This window comes from Anarrhichthys ocellatus, unplaced genomic scaffold (genome assembly GCF_004355925.1).
Source record: "Anarrhichthys ocellatus isolate YVR2014 unplaced genomic scaffold, GSC_Weel_1.0 scaffold11, whole genome shotgun sequence".
Taxonomy (NCBI): Eukaryota; Metazoa; Chordata; class Actinopteri; order Perciformes; family Anarhichadidae; genus Anarrhichthys; species Anarrhichthys ocellatus.
Window position 1 is genome coordinate 2,336,153 of NW_022280041.1, and position 26,728 is coordinate 2,362,880.

The 26,728-nt window shown below is 43.1% G+C and overlaps 3 protein-coding genes across 7 annotated transcripts in view; 2 read left to right on the forward strand and 1 right to left on the reverse strand.

Annotated features, from left to right (window-relative positions):
* LOC116385549 (uncharacterized) overlaps positions 1–26,728 on the reverse strand; it is a 143,709-nt gene that overhangs the window by 15,994 nt on the left and 100,987 nt on the right. For 2 of the 5 annotated variants that reach the window (XM_031851110.1, XM_031851106.1), the window contains exons 1-10: positions 6,195–9,780; positions 4,396–4,457; positions 4,050–4,082; positions 3,413–3,598; positions 2,950–3,236; positions 2,492–2,691; positions 2,208–2,342; positions 1,701–1,799; positions 1,412–1,449; positions 299–1,089 (exon numbers count right to left, since the gene is read on the reverse strand). In XM_031851110.1, the coding sequence (XP_031706970.1) occupies positions 299–1,089; positions 1,412–1,449; positions 1,701–1,799; positions 2,208–2,342; positions 2,492–2,691; positions 2,950–3,236; positions 3,413–3,598; positions 4,050–4,082; positions 4,396–4,457; positions 6,195–8,165 (3,802 nt within the window). In that variant the 5' untranslated portion in view covers positions 8,166–9,780. Of the gene's footprint in view, positions 1–298; positions 1,090–1,411; positions 1,450–1,700; positions 1,800–2,207; positions 2,343–2,491; positions 2,692–2,949; positions 3,237–3,412; positions 3,599–4,049; positions 4,083–4,395; positions 4,458–6,194; positions 9,781–13,654; positions 14,030–26,728 lie in introns of those variants that run through there. The other 3 variants (XM_031851108.1, XM_031851107.1, XM_031851109.1) reach the window with 3 other exon arrangements.
* Positions 18,239–20,869, forward strand: LOC116385552 (uncharacterized). The gene is made up of 2 exons (XM_031851128.1): positions 18,239–20,731; positions 20,833–20,869. The coding sequence occupies exon 1, from the start codon at positions 18,623–18,625 to the stop codon at positions 20,636–20,638; it is 2,016 nt and encodes a 671-aa protein (XP_031706988.1). The 5' UTR covers positions 18,239–18,622; the 3' UTR covers positions 20,639–20,731; positions 20,833–20,869.
* LOC116385443 (uncharacterized protein DKFZp434B061-like) lies at positions 21,070–26,703 on the forward strand. The gene is made up of 12 exons (XM_031850943.1): positions 21,070–21,269; positions 21,450–21,778; positions 22,094–22,389; positions 22,477–22,611; positions 23,391–23,489; positions 23,609–23,646; positions 24,058–24,274; positions 24,703–24,787; positions 24,873–24,907; positions 25,800–25,898; positions 26,033–26,088; positions 26,385–26,703. Exons 1-12 carry the CDS (start codon positions 21,070–21,072, stop codon positions 26,701–26,703), a joined length of 1,908 nt encoding a protein of 635 aa, XP_031706803.1.

A 26,728-nucleotide genomic window follows, 5' to 3' on the forward strand; every position in this document is an offset into this window, starting at 1 on the left:
ACTAATTCACTTCTAATCAGTTCAAAGTGTGGCTGTCCAAAGAAAAACATATGTTTGACTTTGTCAGATCATTTGAAAGATGAAGTGTCCTCAGTTTGAGAATATTCTACTATATAAGCTAAGTAAACCATTTTTAAAAAGCATTGGAAGAGCTAAAAGAAAATGCATAGCCGCAAAGCTGACCATGAGGTTGTTTTACTTTGTTCATTAAAGTTGACTCTTTGGAGGTATAAGGTTTTCACAAGTCACACTTCAACATTCTTCACCATCCATCCATTCAAAAAGGTCTCCAACATACCTTTTTCCATTGTTTCTGTCCCTCCACGTGGCAGCTCTTCCTCCACAGTGGCTTCAGTAGAGCTTCCTGCAGCCTGCTCTGTCATGTGTGAAGCCTCCGTCTTAGTCTTCGGTCCTTGTGCAGTGGACTCTGGTTCTGACAAGGTGCTCTGCTGGAGGTGTGGTACAGCTGTGACAGAGGTTTCTGTTGGCCTTGTATCAACTGTACTCTTAGATGGTTGACTCTCACTGGCTTTGTCTGCTGAACTTTCTGGTGCAGCCTCCGTATTTGTCGGTTTTTCTTCTTCCTTAGCACAACTTCCAACTTCCATTGGCTCCACCACTTCAACTCCCATTTCACCAATCTCCATTGGTTCAGCAACTTTGGCGTCATTTGCGTCATCAAGTTCTTTTTCAACAACCTTGGCTGGGTCTTTTGCCACAGCTTCTTGAACCTTGGTTTCAGATTCCTTTGGTTTGGATTTCTCTACATCAGGCTGATTTTCTGGAGTTGTGGACTTGGATCCTGGTGATGTTTTTTGCTTTACCACGGCCTTTCTCACGGGCCTTCTCCCACGTCCTGTCACAGGCAACTTTCCTGTTTTTATCATTTTATTTGTCGGCTTGCCTGGGACGTTTTTCGTTTTTGCTTGGGTCGCCAAGCCTTTAACTGAGCCTTTCGCTGCACTTTTCTGGAGTTTGCCTGTTGTAGCTCTTTTGGCTCCAGAAGGTGAAGGTGGAGGCTTTTTAGGAGTAGAGAGAAGAGCAGTGGAAGTGGTTTGAGGTGTGGCGTTGCTGAACTTGGAAGGTTTTCTGTGAACAAAAGACAGTTACATGGGTCATGTAGGAGGAAATGGAGAAATTCAAGGTTCAAGGCACAAAGTCAATGTCAGGGTTTCAAGTGGTCTTCACTATAAAATAGTGCTATACTTCACAGGTTGAGATCCTGGAATGACTTTTACTCAATTCCCACAAAAACGGATGCTGATTTTTTGACAATAGGTACATTTCCCTAAAATTGACATTTTTCCCCCACTGAGGACACATTTTGGCAGCAACTGAATATTTATAATAATATACTGACAAAAACAAGTTCATCACTGTTAAAAAGAGGTCAGTGTGAAACATATCTTACTTCCGGGGAGGCTTATTTTGCTCCTTCGAAACAGTCTCCTGGAAACAAAAAAAAAAAAAATAAAAAAAGTTATTTCAGATTAATCTGCTAATTGACAATGTGACAACTAGGGCTGTTGATGCGAATTTCGGGAGTTGAATGTAATTCGAAAAGTAACATTTTTTTTTATAAGGAATGAAATTCAAATGAGAATATAGAGGAAGGTTGACCGTCATGCTGACCACACTATAGCTGACATATTATGTATATTTCCTAGACACAGAAAGAAAGACAAAAAGTTTAAAAATACCTTTCTTCCAACAACAGTGATTTGAATTCCTTTCACATCGAGGCTCTTTATGCTCATCAATTTCTTTGCGTCTTCCTCTTTATAGAATCTCACGATTGCCTACAAATGCACACACACAAACATACATATCCATGCGTTACTACAACCTTCAGGACTATATACTCACACCTAACATTGACAGCTCACCACCACTAACTGCTTCAGCTTGGAATCTGCTAGTCCGCTCGGGAGAACGTACGCGGCGGTCACATTAGTGTGGGGTATTTTTGATGGCATTTTCACTTTAAAATTGACTTTTTTTACATCACTGATGTCAAGAAATTGTTCCTGCGCAGATTTGCATGACCCATCATACTCTCAGGGAACATAAGCATGTGTCTGGGCCTGCATACAGTTTTCTGTGCCTGATGGTTTGATTGTCGAGACAAAATGTAGCCAACAGCACTATATTTTGAATAGTATGAAAAGGCAAAGCATCAGCAGATACAAGCCTCTCTCTATACATACCTTCCCTGTGGACCGGAACATTACAACCGACTTGGTTTTTCCAAAGTTCTTCACAGCAAGCAACAATTCATTGTGAGGGATATAATAATTAACCCCCTCCAGTTCCACCTCGGTTGGTAGCAAAGATTCATCAGACTGAGCAAAGAGAGAGAAAAACACAAACGTTTAGACTAAATATAATGCATCCGTGTTAGTTTTTTAAGTTCAGTGTATTTATATCAGGGACCATGTACAAAAATACATCAATCTCTAAGAAGAGAAGCGATGTTTGTGGAAGAACTTGCCTCGCTCTTTTTCAGACTGGGAGTTGCTTTAGAAGGCTTTTTGGTGGAGGAAGAGGCAGAAGACGAGGAGGGCTTTCCTCCAATGGAAGCGGAGGATGACGACGATGTGGACTTCATCTTGGCTAGCTCGGCCATTAAGGCGGGAGCCAGAGTTTTAACCACAGTCTCCAGGTCAGACTGTTTTGACAGAGACTGGACAGCTACAGGGACAAAGACGAAAAAGAGTGTCAGACAACATTGCAGCGTTTTGGTGGTTGCGAAGTCTCAAACTGCGTCTTTATTGTAAGATGAAAACATTTAAAGTTAAAGAGCATAAAATCATGAAGAAACCACAAAAACAGGTTGTATTGGTGGCATTCACCTGTACATTAAGCGTTAACAGACGCAGGTACGTTACGACACAAAACAAGTCTTTAAACACGGTGTTAAGTCATTAAAATGTTTGTCATTTCTCAAACCTGATGTTTCCAGTAGTTTCTTAACCAAGTTGTCTGTATTGCTCGACTTTCGTTTGGGGGATCGTCTCTCATCGCTCCTCCCTGATTGCGACCGTCTCTTGTCGCTCCTTCTCGATGGCGATTGTCTCTCGTCGCTCCTTCTCGATGGCGATCTCTCGTCGCTCCACCTCGGAGACGACCATCTATCATCTCTTCTCCGTGGTGAAGATTGTCTCTCAGGACTTCTTGAACGTGACCAATTGCGGGAGGAAGTAGGGCGGTCGTACCGCGGGGAAGGAGAACGAGATCTGGTAAAAGTTCAGATCACATCTAATGACAATCTTAAAAATATAAAGTTTAGATTTCTCAAGGGGGGGACTAAATCTAAAGAGGTTAAAATGCTGATGCAGATATTCTAAAACGTTCTGCAGGAACATATTTGGTCATTTCACTTATTGCTTGTTTTAAAATTTATGCATCAGACCTGTGAGTGTATCTGGAGCTGTACGGCGATTGTGATCGTGATCGCCGACTGTGTCTCTCCTGTCTGCCCTCTGAGCGGTGGTGCCGACGGGGACTAGGCGAGCGGGAGCGGCTTCCATGTCTGGCTTTCTGACGATGCTGAGAAGTCTGTGAAGAGGCTGAGGGCGAGGCATCTTTACCTGCAGCGCTGAAGAGAGCAAGGGATGGGAAAAGCATAAGGAAAGCAAAGTTTTCCAAAATCAACAGGGTACTGGTTCACTAACTGATCGTGGTTGCAACATGTTTGATGGAGTCGGTTGGATTTTAGCCCTGAATTGGTCGAATAGGGCAACATTTTTGAGGGGGGGGGGGTCCATGAAGCCTGACCAATCACACTAATGACCAGTTTCCAGTCTGATTTCCAACATTGCTGCTGTCAAAATATCTGTTACAAACTGTAGTGAGCTTGTGTTAATGCTGATGGAATCGTATTTTAGTTCCAAGACTGCTTGTACAATTGTCCAGATATGACCGATTGGTGGATTCTTACCATGCCACTTTGTGATCGTGCAGAAACACCAATTAAAATGTGTTGTGCGAGTTAATGCAACGTACATAAACAATCAAATTACAGCGTCTGCCAAGCTTATCAAATTTACCTGAGTGCAATCTCACCATCCCACTCCGGGTATCTGTTTAAAAAAACACAAATGAAACACACCTATTAAAAACAGCAAAGAGGACAGATGTTTACAACACAGCCAAAGGTTTCTGCGGTGAGGTAGGCAGCCATAAAGCAGTCGTACTCAAGTAATGCTCCTAATGTCGGAGAGTATCACGGAATAGTACGGGTTCTGCAGAATACAACTATAGAACAACCAGAGGAGGTACCTTAAACAACCAGATATCAACCCTGACAGATGTTTAACTAGCTTTGCAAAAGGCAATGGTTATCAAAAAGTAACGAGATCTTTATAGGGAAAAGTTAAAAGACGAAAGACTGACTGTTTTCGGAGGACTCTGCAGCTCTCAAGGTGACAGCTGGTGTTCTGGTGGGAGATCCAATCCTAGTAGCCGGAACAACAAACAGCATTAGATAGACCTCACTATTATCCAAACTGCTATCAGCTGTCAATATCAACTCACTCATGCGATTGTCTGACAACAGATATCTTTTATTCAACATTACAGCAGCCATAAAGAAACAGCTCCTCCTCTTTGTTGGTCTGTTGAGTCTCTCAAGTCCAAGTGTCCAATTCAATTTCTCTGCTATTGTGTACAGTTTGTGTTATGCGTGTTGACATTAAAGGAGTCTTTACAGCAGTCATCTGAAGAACAAGAACAAGCTTGAGCCCAAGTGAAGAGCTGCGACACTCGCCAGCAGTAAATAAAGTGTTTAAATCAAGCAGTGAGAAATACACGTGTAGTACATGGATTAAATCCTTCAGAAATGTTGGCAGCTCTCTTCTTTACAATCACAGCAGACTTTTGTGAACTTTGAGTACAAGAGCAACAATTCATTATGATGACATAACAAATACAGGAGTGCCAGTAACAAGCAACCAAAACTAAGCTTTCTTCTTAAGTTCTTGGTAGTGCGATGTCTGGTTCTTCAGTCTTGTGCTCTGGAGTCGGCAGGAAGATGTGGAAACTGGGACGAGGAGGGGGCTGGTGGGTCTTTTTTTTTGACAAAATGTGAAATGTCAATAAAAGGAAAAATGGTCGAACAAAATCTTGCCGATTGTGTGGTTTGTGGAGTATGATGCTGATGACTTCAGGTTCATGGTTGGAAATGTTTTGTACAAAAAAAGGAGCTTGGCTTCATAATATTACATATTTACCAATATTACAAAAAATGTATATCTACTGTTCGATATGAAATGAATTGATGTAACAAAGTGTATTACTAATAGCTCCAATGGTAAGAATAAAATATACAAATTAGGGATGCACTGACCTAACTTTTTCAGACCTATTACCGATACCATGGCTTCGGATATTGGCCGATACGGAGTACTAATCCGATAGCAATGTCTTATGTACTAAAATGTTATTTAAAAAAAAAAAAAATAAATTGGTATCCAATATCAGTATAGGCATCAGTACATCTCTATAACTAACAACTGTTTCGTAGTATTTTCACTGAATATACAATCTGGGAAAAAAGCCCCAAAAACAGAGAAAGAAGGAAAACAGTCCTCTTCCATCATCATTTGATGCTCTAGTTCTTCAGATGTGCAGATTCTTGCTGGTCAGGTCTTCTAAGCCCGTAGTTCCATTTTCAACAACCATCCCAGGAGTTGGTCGCGTATTGTTGAATCAAATTATGCTTCAGTCATTAGTCATAATGGTGACAGTCGTATACCAAAGACCTTGATCTTCATCTGTCTAAACACGACAATGATGTACTCACAACAGTTTTAAGTCAGTCAAATCACACGTAAATCACAGTGTAAACTTGAATTACAGATTAACAAAAAACAGTTAGCGGTGACTGGCATCCTTGGAGCTTTTTGGTAAAAAAAAGATTTAGTTTGAAGTACATTCAAATTAGTTAACGTAAAAAAAGAAAAGAAATCACTCCCAAAGTTTGAAATCCAACCTTGTTTCAATATTTTACAAAAACCTTTCACATAGTCTTGAAAGTATCGCCCTTAACCCCCCTTAGTTTGCCCAAAAAGTAAAAAAATTAATATAAAATAGAATTTCAGAATGAAAAAAAGAACAAACATTTTAGATATTGAAATAAATATCCCACAATTTTTTCGTAAGGGAGGGAGAACAGAGTGCAGACTTCCACTCACCTTCATGCGACGACATTCTCTGTTACACAGACAACAGGTATGTGGAAAGAGTCTTGGTGAAGCCGCTGCATAATCATGCATCATGGCCGCTGTTGGCAGACCCTTGGAGACTGCAGCCTTTGCCGGAGGCCGCCTGTTGGAAGGTGGCATCGTCCCATGAATGAAGCCCATCAGATCTGGGATTGGCTGAGGCAGAGCTGGAGGACTAACGATGGGGGGAGGACCAACAGGAATGAACACCGGACGCTGCATGGCATCAGTGATGCTGGGCATGTGAGATGCAGGGGGAACTGACTTTGCAGCAGGAAAAAATGGAGGCCACATGGCTTGTGGTACTGGCTGCTTCGGTTGCTGCTGCGTCTGCTGCACCGGCTGCTTCTGCATCTGTGTTTGCTGCACCGGCTGCTTCTGCATCTGCTGCGTCTGCTGCACTGGCTGCTTCTGCATCTGCTGCGTCTGCTGCACTGGCTGCTTCTGCATCTGCTCAGCAATGGTTGACCCCTGTCCTGGGGTTTTACTCTGGTTCTTAATACCTCTGGTGTCATTACTGTCAATGAGCACAAGGCCAGGTCTACTAGGATGCACACCACGTAACAAAGTGCATGGTGGTTGGGTTTTCATTGTTGACTGGCGATCTGCCTCTGGTTCTTTCAAAGGAATGGGTTTGGAGGCTTCAGACTTGACAGCTCTGATGTCCGTGTCTTTCCGATAGAAAGGGTTGGCGATTGTTTGGGTTTGCAATCGGTTAGTCTGATCATTGCTTGGGGGAGAAACAAAGCTCGGTGTTGAACTGTGCAAAGAGCTGAAACTGGAAACAGAACTCGCCTGGTCACGAGAAAAACCCAAGCCACTGCTTTTCACCTCTGTTTTTTGCAGTGGTTCTCGACCGTGTCTGCTACTATTGTAAGTGTCCATTGGCAACATACTTCCACTCCCACCGCTGTTATCTCTACTGACGCTGGTCCTTCCAATCTCTTCTCCAGCCCCTCCAGTATATTTGCCTGTATGTCCATAGTCAATCACATTACTCGGCTGGCGAACAGCCGGCGATATTTCCTCCTGGCGCATCCCTGCCCCTCCAGAATGACTCATTCTGGTGGGTTGGGGTTCGGGACGGGGTTTTGACTGAGCATCAGTCGTAGCTCTCTTGGTCTTCTCAAGGCGAATTTGCCGCAAGATGAACGGCAGGTTAGCAGGGGTGATCTGGTTTTCGGGATACGAGATGAGATGTTCCAAGTCCTCTTTTTCAAGTCCAAAATGCACAAGGATGTTAGAAGCTGACTCAGAGGTGTACTTTTGTCGATTGGGCTCTGTAGGGGCCGCAGGATTGTCCGGAGAGGGTTTGTCAAAATCACCTAACCCTGGAATGGACGGCATATCACGTTCTCTGTCACTGGAAGCATTAAACCTACCATCAACACCGCTTGCATAGTTAGACGAAGCAGACGATGAATAAAATGTTGAGGGTTCATCGCCAGTGGGCCTTTCGTAGTTCAATGACCAGTCCGAGGAGCTACTGCCACTTTCAACTCCCGGGTATCTACGTCCTAGAGAGGCAGAGGTTGAGGACGTTGAGTAGGAGACCATCCCTGAGCCTGAGGAGAGAAGCTCCCTTTGAGTGCCAGTAAAGCGAGAGTCTATGGGCTGTTGCATTGGTTTGCCAAGAAGCCTCACCTCCTCTCTGGCTCTACTAATATGCATGTCTATAGACCTCTCCATGTTCTTGTCTATAATGGCCCTACTCGGTTCAGGCCTGTAGCTCATCAACTGAGGCAGCAGTGGCGGAATTATTCCCCCAGAGTTGGCAGAAGTCACAGAAGAAGTTCCAGGAGAGCTGAAGCTGGACCCAGGTCCAAGGCGAGGAGCTGCCGTCCGAGGGTCCCTCTCTGGCGGTCCACCGGAGAGTCCATACTGCCCTTGGGTGGCTCTTTGGTTCCCAGAGGCATAGGGGTTGTACAGGGGATGGGACATGGTGTTTGCGATCTTCAGAAGGTGAAGGAGATTGATGGCCGCAACAGTTGGGGAGGGGGGCGTTGTGGGTATGTAGGTCGCGGCTCGGCTGCCAACAGCGAGAGCGTTGTTTATCTGCGTCACTGCTAGCTGGGCTTTCAGTTGAGCCAGCCGCAAGGAGGCAGCCTGCTGGCCAATCAGGAGCGAGCTCCTGTGGAGCCCTCCAAGCAAGGGGCTTGTTAGGGGCCGTGGAGCGGGAGAAGGGGCACAATGCTCCGATAGCAATGCAAAGCTGAAAAGTAAAAAAAAACAACAACAAAAAAACAAACAAAGGATGGGGTTATTGAATGGGATTGGACTTCAGCTTCTTGGATGGGTTAATTCCAACATCTGGATGGTCTTGTCTTGAAGTCGTCCACTCTGGCGCTGTATGACGCACATTAATTCAGTCTATTTCACTTCTGAGTGTTCACTAGCAAGAAAGTACAGAGAGGGCAAAGGCAACAAAACATAGATAACAAATAGAAAACAAGGTCACTGGACACATCCGGAACAGACACAAACTCATTTATTTTCTTCCATGTTTATCTCTGGTGGATTGAGACTGGCACCAGCAGACAATGCACATTGCAAAAATGTAACAGACCAGAACCGCAATTTCCATTTCAGGAGGTGACATTAGATCATACCGAAAGATTCAGACAATCCTGAAAACACTGCACTTAATGCTGGTAGCTTACGACTCACAATATGGAACACTGTATAGTAAGTAGTAAGTCATTTCGGACACACCGTAGAAACAAACAGAAACAAGTGTTGAGGCATAGATTAAGGCTACATCCACACTTTTTCAACTAAAAACGATCTACGTCCACATCTGCATTGTTTTAGAAATGATTTCCGTCCGTACTAACACGCCTGAAAACGAATATCACATCACTATTCACGTAAACCGGGCAGTATTACAGTACTCTTGACGAATAAAAGGTCTGGCTTGATACTTAAGATCTTCCTTTCGATACTCAAACAGACAGACCCAATACCGATACCTTGGCTTTGGATATTGGCCGATACAGAGTACTAATCCGATACCAATGTTTTGTTAATAAGTTGTTTGGCTCACTGCGTGGAAGCGATTGGGATCATTCTTTCAAGTTTTATTTTTCAAACTTTGTTACAAGACTGCTGCTCTCTCTCTCTTCTCTCTCTCTCTCTCACACACAAACGCATCAAATTTACTTTTTATACAAAGTTTTATGGCTTCCGGCGGCATGACAAATCAGGGACAGACACGTAATGACTGAGTAGTGTGGACGCTACGCATAAACATAGCAAAAGATATACGTTTCAAAGCGGAAACGTAGCTGTGTGGATGTAGCCTAAGGCAACGTTCAGACTGACTTTAGGTATACCTTAAAAAACTTCAGCCAAAGAAGCAGCAGGAGTGTTAATGCAGAGAGATAAAGCAACAACAAAACGCAGGATTGAGCAGAAAGACAGTTTATTCTGGCTCAATATTCGCCGGAACAAAATGTCGAGCAAAGCGCTGCAGTGACCTATCAAATGTATGCAAATGATTTACTAAATGAACATCATGCTGTATTGAAGAAGACTTGAAACTAGAGATTGAGACCATAAACTCATGTTTACAATGTTTACTGAGGTAATAAATAAAGAGAGAAGTAGAGTCATTTTCTCATAGACTTCTATACAACCAGAGGAGTCGCCCCTGGTGGACACTAGAGAGAATGCAGGTTTTAAGACACTTCCGCATTGGCTTCACTCGGCAGAACCGGAAGTTGCCACCTGCTTCCACCCTGTGTCGCTGTCTGAATTTGGTGAATTTCATTAATTTACATCTTATTTGATGCCTTGGGAATAACTACTATGGGTCTTTCTCATTCCCCGATTTTGTTCCTTGCTTGATTTCTTTCCTCAACTCCTTGCGTCTTAGTCAAACCCATTGGAGATACAAGCGGAGGAGGCGAGGAGAAGAAACGAGCAGAGTAAACGTAAAGGATTATAGCGGTTGAATTGGATGTAGCCTACATTCAGTAAAAAGTATCAGGTGAATGTCTCAGAAATGTGGTTAGAACAGAGCCTTATGAGGAGCTACATAGACTGTGAATGGCAGAAAGTATGAGTTGATATCTTAAATATACACTGCTCAAAAAAATAAAGGGAACACTTAAGCAACACATCCTAGATCTGAATGAATGAAATAGTCTTAAATACTTTGTTCTTTACATAGTTGAATGTGCTGACAACAAAATCACACAAAAATTATCAATGAAAATGAAATTTATTAACCCATGGAGGTCTGGATTTGGAGTCACACTCAAAATTGAAGTGGAAAAACACACTACAGGCTGATCCAACTTTGATGTAATGTCCTTAAAACAAGTCCAAATGAGGCTCAGTAGTGTGTGTGGCCTCCACGTGCCTGTATGACCTCCCTACAATGCCTAGACATGCTCCTGATGAGGTGGCGGATGGTCTCCTGAGGGATCTCCTCCCAGACCTGGACTAAAGCATCCGCCAACTCCTGGACAGTCTGTGGTGCAACGTGGCGTTGGTGGATGGAGCGAGACATGATGTTCCAGATGTGCTCAATTAGATTCAGGTCTGGGGAACGGGCGGGCCAGTCCACAGCATCAATGCCTTCGTCTTGCAGCAACTGCTGACACACTCCAGCCACATGAGGTCTAGCATTGTCTTGCGTTAGGAGGAACCCAGGGCCAACCACACCGGCATATGTTCTCACAAGGGGTCTGAGGATCTCATCTCGGTACCTAATGGCAGTCAGGCTACCTCTGGCGAGCACATGGAGGGCTGTGCGGCCCTCCAAAGAAATGCCACCCCACACCAGTACTGACCCACCGCCAAACCGGTTATGCTGGAGGATGTTGCAGGCAGCAGAACGTTCTCCACGGCGTCTCCAGACTCTGTCACGTCTGTCACATGTGCTCAGTGTGAACCTGCTTTCATCTGTGAAGAGCACAGGGCGCCAGTGGCGAAGTTGCCAATCTTGGTGTTCTCTGGCAAATGCCAAACGTCCTGCCCGGTGTTGGGCTGTAAGCTCAACCCCCACCTGTGGACGTCGGGCCCTACCACCCTCACGGAGTCTGTTTCTGACCGTTTGAGCAGACACATGCACATTTGTGGCCTGCTGGAGGTCATTTTGCAGGGCTCTGGCAGTGCTCCTGCTGTTCCTCCTTGCACAAAGGTGGTGGTAGTGGTCCTGCTGCTGGGTTGTTGCCCTCCTACGGCCTCCTCCACGTCTCCTGATGTACTGGCCTGTCTCCTGGTAGCGCCTCCATGCTCTGGACACTACGCTGACAGACGCCGCAAACCTTCTTGCCACAGCTCGCATTGATGTGCCATCCTGGATGAGCTGCACTACCTGAGCCACTTGTGTGGGTTGTAGACTCCGTCTCATGCTACCACTAGAGTGAAAGCACCGCCAGCATTCAAAAGTGACCAAAACTTCAGCCAGAAAGCATAGGAACTGAGAAGTGGTCTGTGGTCACCACCTGCAGAACCACTCCTTTATTGGGGGTGTCTGTCTTGCTAATTGCCTATAATTTCCACCTGTTGTCTATTCCATTTGCACAACAGCATGTGAAATTGATTGTCAGTGTTGCTTCCTAAGTGGGCAGTTTGATTTCACAGAAGTGTGATTGACTTGGAGTTACATTGTGTTGTTTAAGTGTTCCCTTTTATTTTTTTGAGCAGTGTATAAAATGTATGAACACAAAAAGGAACTGTTACATTTGTAGAGTCCAGCGGTTTGAGATCATTACAGCTGTGTGTCACACAGCTTTTATTTGTTTAAGTGTGCCAAAAACACTTCTGCGAAGGACACCCGAGTTTCCTTCGCTCATAAAAGTAAAAGTCCATAAGTAGAAACTACTTATCATCAAACTATAGGCCTCTCTAAAGTACCAGACTGGCCCACGTCAAAATAGTAATAATGATGTCACTGGATTATAATTATGAATAAATTAATGTGTAAGCATCACTATAATATTGCAGTTCATAAAGGTGGAGCTTATTTTTTAATTACAATATGAAGTATTTATTTTGTGTATCTGCAAACGAGTGGAGTAAAAAGAGCAATATTGGCTACTATAAAGTTTAAAAAATGGAAATACTAGACTACAAGTACCTCAAAATCATACTTAAGCACAGTACTCGAGTGAATAAACTTAGTTACTTTCCAACACTGTTTGTCGGCATTCAAATAAACTACTCAACCAATCTTGTGTTCAGAGTTTTTGGTAGCAGGGCTCTTACTTTGTTTACATTAGCTCCAACTGGCTGGATCAAAAGTTCATGTTAAACATTAAAAAAAAAATTGAAGAGTTATAGATTATGTTGAGAATTAATTTGAACCGAAACTGAATTGATCAGTTAGTTCTCAATTCATTCACTTTATGTCGGTTAGGTTGAGAATATATTCGTCATAAAAGTCCTGCTTTTTAACTTAATCATTCTTGTCCATAAATTTGGGTTTCACAAGTCGTGTTATGTAATAATCCGGTAATATTTTGAAACCAAGGCCACAGAAATAAAATAAATTTTAGTATTTCTACAAGTTCATACAAATAAACATAGATGACTAAATGCTGCTTTGGCTTATTTCCTTTCCTCGTTAAATGAATAAGGGTGTGAAAAGCAGAGAGGATACGGGTGTTATCATTATTCTGCCACACAGCGGTGCTATTCTCACATAATTCCAGTTAAAACATTTAATATAGGCTCGTAATGGTATTTTAAACACTGTATGGGTGGTGATCAAGCGGTTTCTGTCACCATAAATTATACATTAATTAAGAATATATCAACACCCTGCCTCCCTCTCAAATATATCAGATACATTCAAAAACAGATGCATTATTAATATCTATACAAATGAAAACGAAAATATGTTTTGAGACACAAATGAAGTGAGGGGAGAAGGAACTTTTGTTAATCAAAGAAGTAGTTTTGTAGATTATTTTGTTTGTTTGTTTTAATTTACTAAATTAACCACGTGTTTCAAATTGTTTTAAACTGAGTCCGTAATCCGGAAGAAAATACGTTTCCCTCCAAACATTTGTTAAGAGACAGGGTTGCAGCATTTAGTCTTTCATAATGAAAAGCTATTGACTACTCAGACTGCTGAGTCAACAGTTTATTCAAACGTGATGGTGAATATTTTCATGAAAGGATCTTTCTCTGGGGGGATTGCATCAAAGTAATAATATATCCCCGTTATCCCCTCCCTCGACCACATGGCTTAACGCGTGTGTGTTTGTGTGTGCGTGTGTGTGAGCATTATAATCACACTGCAACATCACACAAAATACATTTGCAGAGCTTCAAAGTCAATCGGAGCCAACCAAGTTAGTAAATCACAACAATGCTGAACAACACCATCTTAATCTCAGTTTTTAACAGGAATGTCATTCAAATTTCATGTCTAATTTATTTACTGTCAGCCTATCCCAGGGGTAGAGCACTCTTACCTTTAGGAGACTACAAGGACCCCACCAGAGATGAGCAACACTGGACATTAGTTGTCACAAAAAGTAAGGTAAAAGATTACAAAAATGCATGAACCCTCCAGGAATCATCACAAAAGCCAAAGTCCGAACCCCCGATCCTTTGTTGTCTCCTATACTTGCTTCTCCTTGGCGCTTCCTGCAGCCGCCAGGTCCATATATGGCAGACAACAGATCATTGCCCGAAACAGTTCTCTTATCACCTCTGAAAGGCCTATTTTTCAGTTCACTTTCCTGCTAACCTCCCCCCTCTGTGGAATGTGTGAGATGGGAACGTGTGATCCATGCAGCTGACTGCCTGCACACATATCATCTTCTTCTGTGGCTTGGAGTGGCTAAATGTTCTCTGTAAAGAGCAGAATGAGTCTGAGACTGAGGCTTGGTATTTATGTGTTCTGTTATATCCCTCCCACAGGTTGTGACAGTCGTTATAGGGCGTTCTGTTTGTGATCACAGGAAGAGGCTCTGGGGACATGGTGTGCATTATGTGCTAAATAGGTTTTTCTGTTTCCGAAAACAGGAAGCAGCTTGTAGGCAAGATGTGCATTCTGTCAAAATGCTGTGTGTGTGTGTGTGTGATATTGCTAAGCTTTAATGCATCCATATTGCAAGCGAGCACAATATGATATGTGTTTACAATTTGTATACGTTTCTCTCAACAAAACACTCCAGAGTGCAATGCAGTCTGAGGGGAAGAACCACGTGTGTACCGTTTATAAAGGAGCAGAGCACGAGGGTGGGGGTGGGCTGAGTCATCATTAAAACATCTGGACATCAGTGACCATTCAATAGTTAACTAATCAATGAAATATCTGCATCGTCATTCAGCCCCTTCCTCTTATCTAAGCTGAGCAGAAATACCATATACGCATACATGGAATTTGTCTCTGGTTTCCACTCCGCTCTCAATGTACATACACAAATTTACAATAAACAAGAAAAGAAAATATATATGGTCTTGTTATTGAGTCACAGTGGAAAAAGTACCATCACAATAAACAAACAAATAAAGAGTGTTAAATAAAGTATGTTATTAAAGTGGCATGTGTGTATTTAAATAGCGTGGATAAGGGTTAAATGGTAGAAGTGACACAGAATAATTTGTGAATGTCGAAAAAAGCTTTAAATACCAATATGTTTTTAGTTTTTAATCAGAAGAAAATCACAACAGAATTGACCAGAGGAAGTGAACGTGCCCACGCACCGCCGCGTGAAGCCAGCTGGGTTACAGAAGTAGGAACGACTTCCTGCCAAAGAGCAACCACAACTGTCGCAGCTCAGACAGAAGCTGACTAAAAAAACCCGGCAGAACTGTGGTCATTTGACACAAACACGCGGACGCCGGGACAATTTAGAAGCAAGAAAGCGATTATTCCTAAACTACTTGAATGCAGCAGCATTTGAATTCAAGCGAAACGCAGGCGCGCGCACCCTTTAAGAGTGGGCGTGCACTCAGCGAGAGACATTGCGGAAGGTTTTGCAAAACAAGATAACAAAATATAAAAGACACGTTGAGCTCGTTACTTCCAGGAATCCTCAGCAAACGGACACTTTATAATCCACCAAAGAGGCGCAGAGGAGGCTGCTTGTGAGCTCGCAATAAAGGAGTAATGGAGAGAACACGGTAGTGAAGACAACAGAAGACAACTAAGGTAAAGAATTACTTTTATTCTAGAAAAAAAAACAAGATATCTCGGGTTCCTTGGTAAGAAGTAACTGCATTTTAAAACCAAGATGGGGAAGAGTGTAAAAGCAAATTGGGGAAATGACATCAAGACGAGACAAGAGGCAGAAAGTTTGACAAAGAAAAAGCTGTTAACTCTTGGGCCAAACTTTCTTTTACGCGCGTGTGTGTGTGTGTGTGAGAGAGAGAGAACTTGTGTAACTCTTGGCTCAAACTAAAAGCTTATCCACACACACTCTAACACACAATCATCATTTCTTTGTTGTTGTTAATGTGTTATCATATCTTGTTAAAATACTTTGTCATCAATATTACGTTGTCATATCTTATGTATGTGGATTTTGTGTTCTTCATAATATTGTGAAATGTCATATCGACTCCTTGTGTTTTCTGCCTCTTCCTGCACTATGATATTATTTATCTCTGTCATCTTTGTGTATTTGTGCTAACCAAGAATCCACATCCACATGTCTCAGTTGAAAGAGAATAATGTAAATACCAGTGAAATATGGTCTGAACGTCTTCAAATAGTCTGTGAAAAAACCTGTTAACCATCACCGTATTGTAAATGCCTTTTACATTAAAAAAATGCTCACAATAAAAATAGGTTGCAATTAAATACTTATAGCAACACATCAACAGTTTCCACTTACAGGACAAAGAAGACCATGTGACACAGGCGACAATAATTTGTATTTATTAAGCGACAAATAACATCATCAATGTTCTTTAAATAGAAAATACATGAGACTCCCTTTCCTTTAAATGGACTCAGGAGCTTCAGGTGGTCTGCCATATTTAAAGTGGACATAATTAGTTTTACTCACTTCCTCTACATCCCAACTGTATGTCGCCCGACTTGCTTTCTGTCGTGTATTCTACATGTAAACTGTCCTGAGTTTGACCCACAGCAAATGAAAAACGGAGCATTTTATACAGGGAGCCAAAGCCGTGTTTAGACTGTATGTAAGCAGTAGGAGACAAAGGGTAAGAGAAGACCATGATCAACACAACAAAAGCAGGGAGGGGCTTTCACATTCATGCCTGCAGTAAGGACATACAGTTGGCGTTTGATCATGTCAAGGCCTCGACCCGGTCGGGGGTCTGAAGTTGCACCGAGCTGCTGTAGCTATGAGCTAACTGTCTGGGAAGAGTTTATCTCCGGCGCTGTTCATCTTCTCGTGTTCTGTTATTCCCTTCAGGAATGCTCCTGTTATGGGGGAGTTTGAGCTCAGACAGACAAACGAGCACACCTCTCTCTCTGTAGCCCGAACATATAGTGATGCTATATACACAACATATAGTGATGCTACCATATTATAAGTGCAGCTTTCACGATGCTTTACACCTCATGTAAAAGTAACAGTGTTTGTTACACAGCACGTTATACTGACATAACTTAAGCCATAAAGACAGTTTAGTTTGTTTGCATGTAATGCATTATGTGTTATAAATGTGCTTATAACGCCTTATAGATCTGACCTTCATATAAAGTGTTACCTAACTTTGGCAGTTTGACTCCAATATAGAGATTTTAAGGCAAGTTAGAACGATGTGAGACAATGAAGGGTACAAAGCAGAATAGTGAACTAGGCCACGAGAGGGAATTAACCAGAATCCTCAGCTCTAACTCACACAGGGAGCTGGATATCCTCCACGTCTGCCATACGTCAGATGCCTCTGAACACAGCCGCCTGCACCCCCTGTTCACCCGGACCTGCTGGATGCAACAGCCTGCTCCACCTCCATATCGACAGAGTGAAGTCGAGACCTCCGCCTCCAGCTTCGTTGATACTCGTGCAGGGCACCATGACGCGGAAAGGTGTTAACGTGCAACGCGTTGTTTACTGCCGTATCCTCCGAACCACCGAACACCATAAACCAACTGCCACAATGCCAAGGAGGAATTGTAATTAACTGTAAACTCAAATATATCATGAAACAATATTTTGGCTGGGAAAAGTTTTACTCAAATTTAGATTTTTAAGATCTCCTGTTTGTCCAGCATTTGTAAAATCCTCCGACACATTAGTAGGTCTTTCATTGGTACAATGCGTGGTGCACGATCCAGAAGAAGACGTCGCGGTGCTGGTCGTGCACACTAAGCACCCGCTGTGTGCGAACATGGGGCTTTTCAGAAAAGCACTGTTAACATGTCTGAGGATTTTACTTTTTTAAATGCTGTAGAAACAAGAGGTAAGTAAATATTTTGCCAACCGATTCGTTTCCAGGATATTCACCCTTTGCATTATAATACATTTAATTCTTGACTTATTTATTTACAGGGATTGTGTAAAGGTGATAAAGTAGGTCCATGAATGTGAGATTTAAGTTCGCAGTTGATAGCAATACGTCCTCTACATTGGGGCGGTTGGTTTATGGAGTTTTGCTGATGACACTCGCCGACTATTTTGTTTGTGCGCGCTCTGGCGTTTCGGAGAATCTGCAACAAACAGCACGTAGAGCATAAATGCCTGTATGCGTGCTCGTAGCTCGCACGCTGTCTGTGGAGTCTCGGCCAATGGTGCCTCACGCGATTATAAACCAAGCGTCGTTCCTCGAATTATTGACTTTGGAGGCCCCATGTTGGTTCCGTGGACTCTGTCCCTCTGTTTGTACTGATTGGCTCACGTTTGATGACTTGTACACTCTTCATCATTTTTCTATATCTTATCCTGTAATAAATACTTAAAGACAGAGAGCTTGAGATACTTTTGATTTCTCACAAGGAAATACATTAATTTCCACCACATGCAGTTTTCGAACTTATCTTTCACTGTGTGCACCATGCTCTGAGCATTATGAAGGTGTGACGATACTGTAAGAGATTATTGTCTTGCTTTTCTTTTGTCAATAAGAAATTTTCACGATAAAGGATGTTTGTATGATCTTGTGATCCCACTTTTCGAGCAGGATCTCTTGATATTGCAAGAATGCACACTAAGGACTAAGAGCGGACAACTCAATACAAGACCTTCCAGGTGATGGATTTTACCCATCCAAGAAGCTGATGTCCTTTCCATTCAATAAACCCTTCCTTTGTCTATTTTTCAGCCTTGCATTGCTATTGAAGCATTGTGCCCATTTTCCGATTTCAGGGCTCTGAACAAGTCGCTTATTTGGAGGGCTCCCTGGGAGCTCGCTTCTGTACTGTCAGCAGGCTGCCTCCTTGCAGCTGGCTCCACTGAAAACTCAGCGACGCAGATAAACAACGCTCTGGCAGTTGGCAGCCGAAGATCACAAACTCCATGTCCCATCCCCTGTATAACCCCTATGCCTCCGGGAACCAAAGTTCCAACCAGGGGCAGTATGGACTCTCCGGTGGACCGGCAGAGAAGGACCATCAGAGAGCGTCTTCTAGTGCTGGACCTGGGTCCATCTTCAGCTTTTGTGGAACTTCTTCTGGGACTTCTGCCAACTCTGGGGGAATAATTCCGTCACTGCTGCCTCAGTCGATAAGCTACGGGCCTGAACCGAGTAGGGCCATTATAGACAAGAACATGGAGAGGTCTATAGACATGCATATTGGTAGAGCCAGAGAGGAGGTGAGGCTACTTGGCAAACCAATGCAACAGCCCATAGACTCTCGCTTGACCAGGATTCAAAGGGAGTGTCTCTCCTCAGGCACAGGGATGGTCTCCTACCCAATGTCCTCAACCTCTGCCTCTCTAGGACGTAGATACCCGGGAGTTGAAAGTGGCAGTAGGTCCTCGGACTGGTCATCGAACTACGAAAGGCCCACTGCCGATGAACCCTCTAAATTTTATTCAACGTCTGCTTCGTCTTCTTTTTCAAGAAGTGCTGACAATGTTTTAATTTCCTCCAGTGAAAGAGAACATGTAATGCAGTCTCTTCCAGGGTTAGGTAATGTTGAGTATCCATTGTCAGACAAGCCTGCGGCCCGTACAGAGTCGGAATTAGCTTCTAACATCCTTCTGCGTTTTGGACTTGAAAAAGAGGACTTGGACCATCTTGTCAACTACCCTGAAGACCAGATCACCCCTGCTAACCTGCCGTACATCTTGCGGCAAATTCGCCTTGAGAAGACCAAAAGAGCTACGACTGCAGTGCAGCCGAAACCCTGTTCCGATCCCCAACCCACCAGAATGAGTCATTCTGGAGGGGTAGGGATGCGCCAGGAGGAAATATCATCCGCAGTCCTCAAGCAAAGTAAAGTGATTGACTGTGGACAAAGTGACAAATATACTGGAGGGGCTGGAGAGGAGATTGGAAGTATCAGTCGCAGTAGAGAAAACTGTGGTGGCAGTGGAAGTATGTTGCTAATTTACACTTATGGTAGTAGCAGACATATTGAAGAACCACCGCAAAAAACAGTTGAAAGCACTGCCTTGGGTTTTTCACGTGACCAGGCGAGTTCTGTTTCCAGTCTCAGCTCTTTGTACAGTTCAAAACTGAGCTCTGTGGCTCCCCCAAGCAATGATCAGACAAAATTGGAGATCCAACCAAACCACAGTTCCCAAACAATTCTGAGCTCTTCTTCTCTGCCAAAGACAGACACGGACATCAGCGCTGTCAAGTCTGAAGCCTCCAAACCCGATGCTTTGAAAGAACCGGAGGCAGATCGCCAGTCAACAACGAAAACCCAACCACCATGCACTTTGTACTGTGGTGTGCAACCCAGCAGACCGGACCCTGTGCTCATTGGCAGTAATGACACCAGTGGCAATAAGGATCAGAATAAACCTAAAGCACAAGGGTCAATTACTGGAAAGATTAATAAGCAGCAACCAATATCACAGATGCAGCAGACAGAGAAGCAGCCAGTATCACAGACGGGGCAAGCGATTTTGCCTTCAGTCTTTTCTGCTACCGAATCGGTTCCCCCTGCTCTTCACATTCCCAGCATCACTGGTGCCATGCAACATCTGCCATTCATCCCGGTTGGTCCTCCCCCCATCGTTAGTCGTCCAGATCTGCCTCAGCCAATCCCAGACCTGGTGGAGATCATTGATCTGACGCTGTCACCCACCAGCGAGCAGCCTCCGGCAAAAGTTTCAGTCTCCAGGGACCTGCCAACAGCGGCCATGATGCGTGACGGTGCTGCGGCCACACCGAGAATCTTTCCACATACCTGTTGTCTGTGTAACACAGAATGTCTTAAAATCAAGGTGAGTGGAAGTATGCACTCTGTTGTCTCTCCCTTTAGGAAAGTTCCAGCACTGACAGCTATGCCATCATTGTCTAGTTTTAGGCAGATGACGTTATTGGTGATAACAGTTGTGGTGATAATTAGGCCTTTCTAAATAGCTGTGCGTTCGATGTTCTGACTACTAGGATTGGGTCTACCACCAGAACACCAGCTTTCACCTTGAGAGCTGCAAGGTCCTCCGTAAACGGTCAGTCTTTTTTCTCGTAGCGTTTCTTTTGTCTTTGTTGACAAAATGTAGCCTCTTTGCACTTTTAATATGCGTCTTTCAATTGTTGTTTTTTACCACAGATACCCGGAGTGGGATGGTGAGATTCCAAGCAGGACCAGGTACATTTATTTAGCTGAGCAGATGCTGTGTTTTTTTTATTGGATTATTCGAGTGATTAGTCTGATGTTGTGACACCCATCAAACTGCATGTCGAACCATACAGTTTCTGCCCGGCTTTAGTGCTCAAACACTTGTTGTGAGTTGTGAACCAGTACTCTGCTGACTTTTGGCAAATTTTCCTTTTCCTATCGTTCATTATGCTTTTCTCGTCCAGTGCTCTCTACAGTGCTGCAGGTAAAGATGCCAAGACCTCGCCCGCAACCACTTCACGACATCGTCGGAAAACCGGGTCCCGCTCACGTTCCCGCTCACCCATCCCCCGTCGGCACCATCGTTCAGAGGGCAGACGGGAGAAACCCAGCAGACAATCACGATCGCCGCACAGATCCAGTCGCAGGTCTGTAACGCATAAATTCTAATCTGAGCAATAAGATTGGTGAACAGAAGAGATACCACTCTCCACCTGCTTGTCAAATTGCCAAATATGTTCCTGCAGAACCTTAAAAATATCTGCCTTAACACCAGCGTTTTAACCTCTTCAGAAATCATCATTTGATTTTATCTGTCCTTTGATCAGGTCCAGGTCAGGTTCTCGTCCTACCTCCTCCCGCCATCGGTCCCGTTCAAAGAGCTCTGAGAAACAACCGTCACAGAGGAGGAGGGATGAGAAAGGGTCCTCGCCAAGGAGGAGAGATAACAGACGATCAACTCCAAGGAAGAGCTGTAAGAGACGATCATCTCCAAGGAGGACTGATGAGAAACGATTGCCCTCATTTCGGAGTGACAAAAGACGATTGCCACCAAGGAGGACTGACGAGAGACGATCGCCACGAAGTAGGGGGTCCATTCGACGAGAGAGGTTGCGCAGTAAAAAGAGCTTGGCTGAGAAACTACTGGAAAATTCAGGTTTGAGAAATTACAAACACTGCAAGGACGCAAGATATTGTTTTAAAGACTTATCTTTAAAATAGCTTTTGTGATGTTTAAACATTTAATTTGCTTTTGGTTTGGCTATAAGGAAGAAGCAGTGCTTCTTACAGTATTAATAGTAATTCTTACTGCGCTTTCCAGTGGTTCTGATGTGAATGTTAACTTGTAAACCAAGTAGAAAACATTTTCCCGAGAAGAGATGGCAACAGTTCATAAACAAAGATCTTACGATAGAGACTCTTTATGAGACTTTGCAAACACCAACACGCTGCTATTTTGTCGTCCCTCTAGCTGGCCAGTTGCTGTCAAACAAGTCAGACCTGGATGCTTTGGTTAAAAGTCTGGCTCCTATCATACTTGCCAAGCTAGCCAAGAGGAAGTCCCATTCATCGTCATCGTCATCGTCATCATCATCATCCCCCTCCTCCTCCTCCTCCTCCTCCTCCCTCTCCTCTTCCAATGAAGGAAAGACCACCTCGTCTTCTTCTTCCTCATCCTCTACAGCAAAGAAGGAGTTGACTAAAAAGCCTTCTGAAGCAAAGCCCAGCCTGCAGAAGAGTGAGGCAAGTTCTTCCACAAAGACTAAGGTGTGTGTGTGTGTGTGTGTGTGTGTGTGTGTGTGTCTTACCCACGTATTGCTTTCTAATTCTGTGTTTTTCTCTCTCTTTGCTCAGTGTGTTAAACCTTCACCTCCAACCATGGTGAAACTAAAAGGGATTCATAGTTCTGTCTCTCGCAGCGACGTGTTGGCTGCTTTGGAGCGCTTTGGAAAAACCAAGTCATTCTTACTGTTTCCGTCCAAGCTGGAGGTGTGTATCAGTGATGTCTGATGATAACATAAGATAACACACACTACAATATGTGACTTTACATTTACAGTAACTTACTGTCTACTAGTTGCATTACTTTCACAGCAAGTTAATGTGACATTTTTACAGTAAAGCATAGTAAAATGACGGCTGTATTCTGTGCCTTTACTGTCGCTTATGGCATCAAAGTTCTGTGATAGAGCAGTATGTCGTATTACTGCATTGAACTGTGTATTTACAGTAAATTACCCTTCAGATTATTTTAGCAGCATGTTGTAGAATTGCAATGTAGTAATCCCACAATGCTTTGCAAGGTTAAAACTCGAATCTCCAGTGAAATACACCCCCCCCCCCCCCCCCCCCCCCTGCATTCATTTCACAATAATAATATAATGAGAAAGGATCCCAGGGAGGAGGAGGAGGACAGTTCAGTCTTTCTCACAGATAAAGTGAGCTAGGGAGTGAAAACAATGCCACAAATCATGAGACAAGGTCGGATGAAGACTTGTTTTCAGAATGGAATATCACAGATTTCACACAAACAAAGTATTATTAGCTAAGTTTCTCCTTGACAATCTGTTGCTTTTATTTGGCTATTTTATCCAAAGTATCTCTGCAACAAGGGACTCAAACCCAGAAACCATCAGGCCTGTCCTGTGTCCGTGTTGAAATCATATTTATTAATAGTTTATTGTAGGCTTTTCGCCTTTTGAAATGCAATGTAAGTGCATAAATGCTACAATTCCTCTGATTCAGTCTTGGAAACTGTGCACGTGTAGGCAATCGTGTGTTTTGAGAAAGAAGAAGACGCAGAGCAACTGAAGAGCCTGAAGAGCCTCGATGTGAAAGGAATTCAAATAACTGTTGTTGGAGGAAAGGTATCATCACGCTTTTTGTCTTTCTTTTTGTGTCCCTGGGAAATATACGTCTGAGAATATATGTCTCACTGTCAACTATCAGATTAATCTAAAATAACTCATTTCAAATTGTTTTACAGGACACTGTGTGTGTGGAGCAAAAGAAGCCTCCTCTGAGGTAAGATATGTTTCACACAGACGTCTCTTTAAGAGGAGGGAGGGTTTTACCCATGCTCCAAGGCCACTATGCTTACTCCCCTAATCCAAATGTTCGTTTTGAATAATGGCTGAAGTGCCCTTGAAAGAGGGTTGAGCAGCTGACCTGCAGTCTCCCTCGCACACAGTCTCAAACATGCATCTTAAAATGTCAGGGTTTAACGAGCCGGCAGACTCGTCATGTCCACGCGAGGCAATTTAGCTTTTATACAGGTAATAATGCTGCCAAGAACATACGCGTTGTCTTCAGTCTGAAGGTTGTATTGTTCAAAGACACGTCTGTACGCACCGCCAATGATTTTATAGTGAAGAAAATATATAATCATTAAAACCGTGACATTCCATTTTCCCTTTTTCTCTCTTTTGCTCATAGAGAACCTTCCATGTCCAGTGTCTCCACACCTCTAAACACTTCCACTGTCACGAGAAAGGTCCTTCTCCCTACAGCTGACATGATTCCACTGGAACTGCCTAAAACGCCTCCGTCGTCACCTTCTGGACCCGAAAGAGATCCAACAGGCGAACTCCAGAACAGTGCAGCTGAAGCCACCGAAGCAGAAAACATCTCAGCCGAGCAAGACAATGAAATGGTAAAAACAGGAAAGTTGCCCGTGAAGGCAGCCGAGAGAAAGCAAAAAACATCCCCGGGATCCAAGTCCTCGACTCCAGAATATCAGCCTGATGTAGAATAAACCAAAAGATTCTGAAACCAAGGTTGAAGAAGCTGTGGCAAAAGACACAACCATGGTTGTTGGAAAAAGTAAAGGTGACGGTTCAAAGCCACCGGTTTATTTACTTTAGACGTCTTTTTTTACTGCCAAAATATTTCACATAAATATGAATTATGAGCTCATACGACCACAGAGTCGTTTGGGGCAAACGTAGCTCTTAGCGACCTTATTTTTAAAAAGCTAGCAAGTTATTCAGACCGTCAGGGGAAAAAAAAGCAAGAAATATGCACAAATCTATGACATTGTAATTTATTCTTATGCATGCTGCTCACAGTGATTTCATTCAGCCCCAGGTGTTTCAAACAGTTACCTCCGTTACCCCTCTGACTGTTGGCGAGACTATAGAAAAACACCTGCATCGAGACAGAATAAGTAAGTAAGAAACAGTTTGTTTAACGGTCCCAAATGTCTTTCTCTCTGTTTCTTTTTAAACGTTTTCTTTGTCTCTCTTTGACAGAGCTCTTCACGAAAGAAAGCGTCTTATGGGAAAAGGTAAGTCAAATCACAGCATTTACAAATGTGCTTTTACTAAAGTGTCTGGACACGGGGCCGAGAGATGTGATCTTTGACCACATGATCATAGTTTATAAAGACTCAGAGCTGGGAGGATACAGACATGTTAAGTGAAATCCAGGTTTACATATCACGTCGTTACTAAAGCGTAACGTGTGCGTAGAGAGTTTGTGCTTTCTGTTTCGTGGCGGTGGATATTCTCAAGACTAACTCGGCTAATTCTTTGCCTTCTCGTCAGTGACGAGCCCTCGGACAACAAAATGACGCAGTGCCAAGCTCAGTCAAAATGTTCCGGAGTTTAATAAAACGCACGAAGGAGTATACATGTCAACAGTAGATAAGGAAGGAGCACAGGGAGGAGGAGGACAGTCTTTCTCACAGAGATAAAGTGAGCCAGGGAGTGAAACCAACGCCACACATCATGAGACGAGGTCGGATGGAAGAGCGCTGTGTTCAGATTCATCTCAGGGAAAAAATAGAAGTGTTGTGAGCTACGTTTTCTCCTTGACAATCTGTTGCTTTTATTTGGTATTTTATCCAAAGTTTCTCTGTAAGAAGGGAATCAAACCCAGAAACCATCAGCCCTCTCCTGTGTTGACATGTACTCTATCCAAACGACTGAAGGCACTGAATATTATGGGTTCAAATCATATTTATTGATAGTTTATTGTATGCTTTTGGCCTTTGGAAATGCAATGTAAGTGCATAAATGCTACAATTCCTCTGATTCCGTTTAAAGAAATGAAACTGAAATATCTGGGCGGTCAGACATGTAGTGGAGGAGCTGTTAATGTTTTGTGTGTGAATGTAGTGAGTTTATAGTCCTGACGGTTGTAGTAATATGTGCGTTTGTGTGTGTGTGCACATGTAGACAATCGAGTGTTTTGAGAAAGAAGACGACGCAAAGAAACTGAAGAGCCTGAAGAGCCTCGATGTGAAAGGATTTCAAATCCCTGTTGTTGGAGCAAAGGTATCATCACACGTTTGTCTTTCCTTCTCTGTCCCTGGGAAATATACAGTACATAATAATGTATGTCTAATGTAGTCTCACTGTCAATTATCATATTAATCTAAAAGAACTCATTCTAATTTGTTTGTTTACAGAAGACTGTTTGTGTGAAGCAAAAGAAGCATCCTAAGCAAAAGAAGCGTCCTCTGAAGTAAGATATGTTTCACACAGACGTCTCTTTAAGAGGACAGAGGGTTTTATTTATATATATACTGTGTGTGTGTGTGTGTATATATATATATATATATATATATATATATATATATATATATATATTAATTAATTACCATAAATATTCTGTTGCTCTAACTTTGTGTCCTCAGTGTAAAAAAAAAAAGTAGTTTGTGGAGTAAAAGTCATCCCAGGAATTTAACCTGTGAAGGATTTTATAGTGAAGAAAACTGACTTTGACTTTCCATTTTTCCATTTTCTCTCTCTTGTTCACAGAAAACGTTCCATGTCCAGCGTCATCACATGTGTAAACACTTCCACGATCACGAGAAAACCTTCCGTGTCCAGCGTCATCACACGTGTAAACACTTCCACGATCGCGAGAATGGTCATTCTCCCTACACCTGGTGTGATTCCACTTGAACTGCCTAAAAGGCCTCCATCTTCACCTTATGGAGCCTTATGGAGAAGAGCTACAGCAGAAAATGAAATGGTAAAAACAGGAAAGTTGCCCGTGAAGGGAGCTGTGAGAAAGCAAAAAACATCCCCAGTATCCAAGTCCACGACTCCAGAAATTCAGCCTGACGTAGAATAAACCAAAAGATTCTGAAACCACGGTT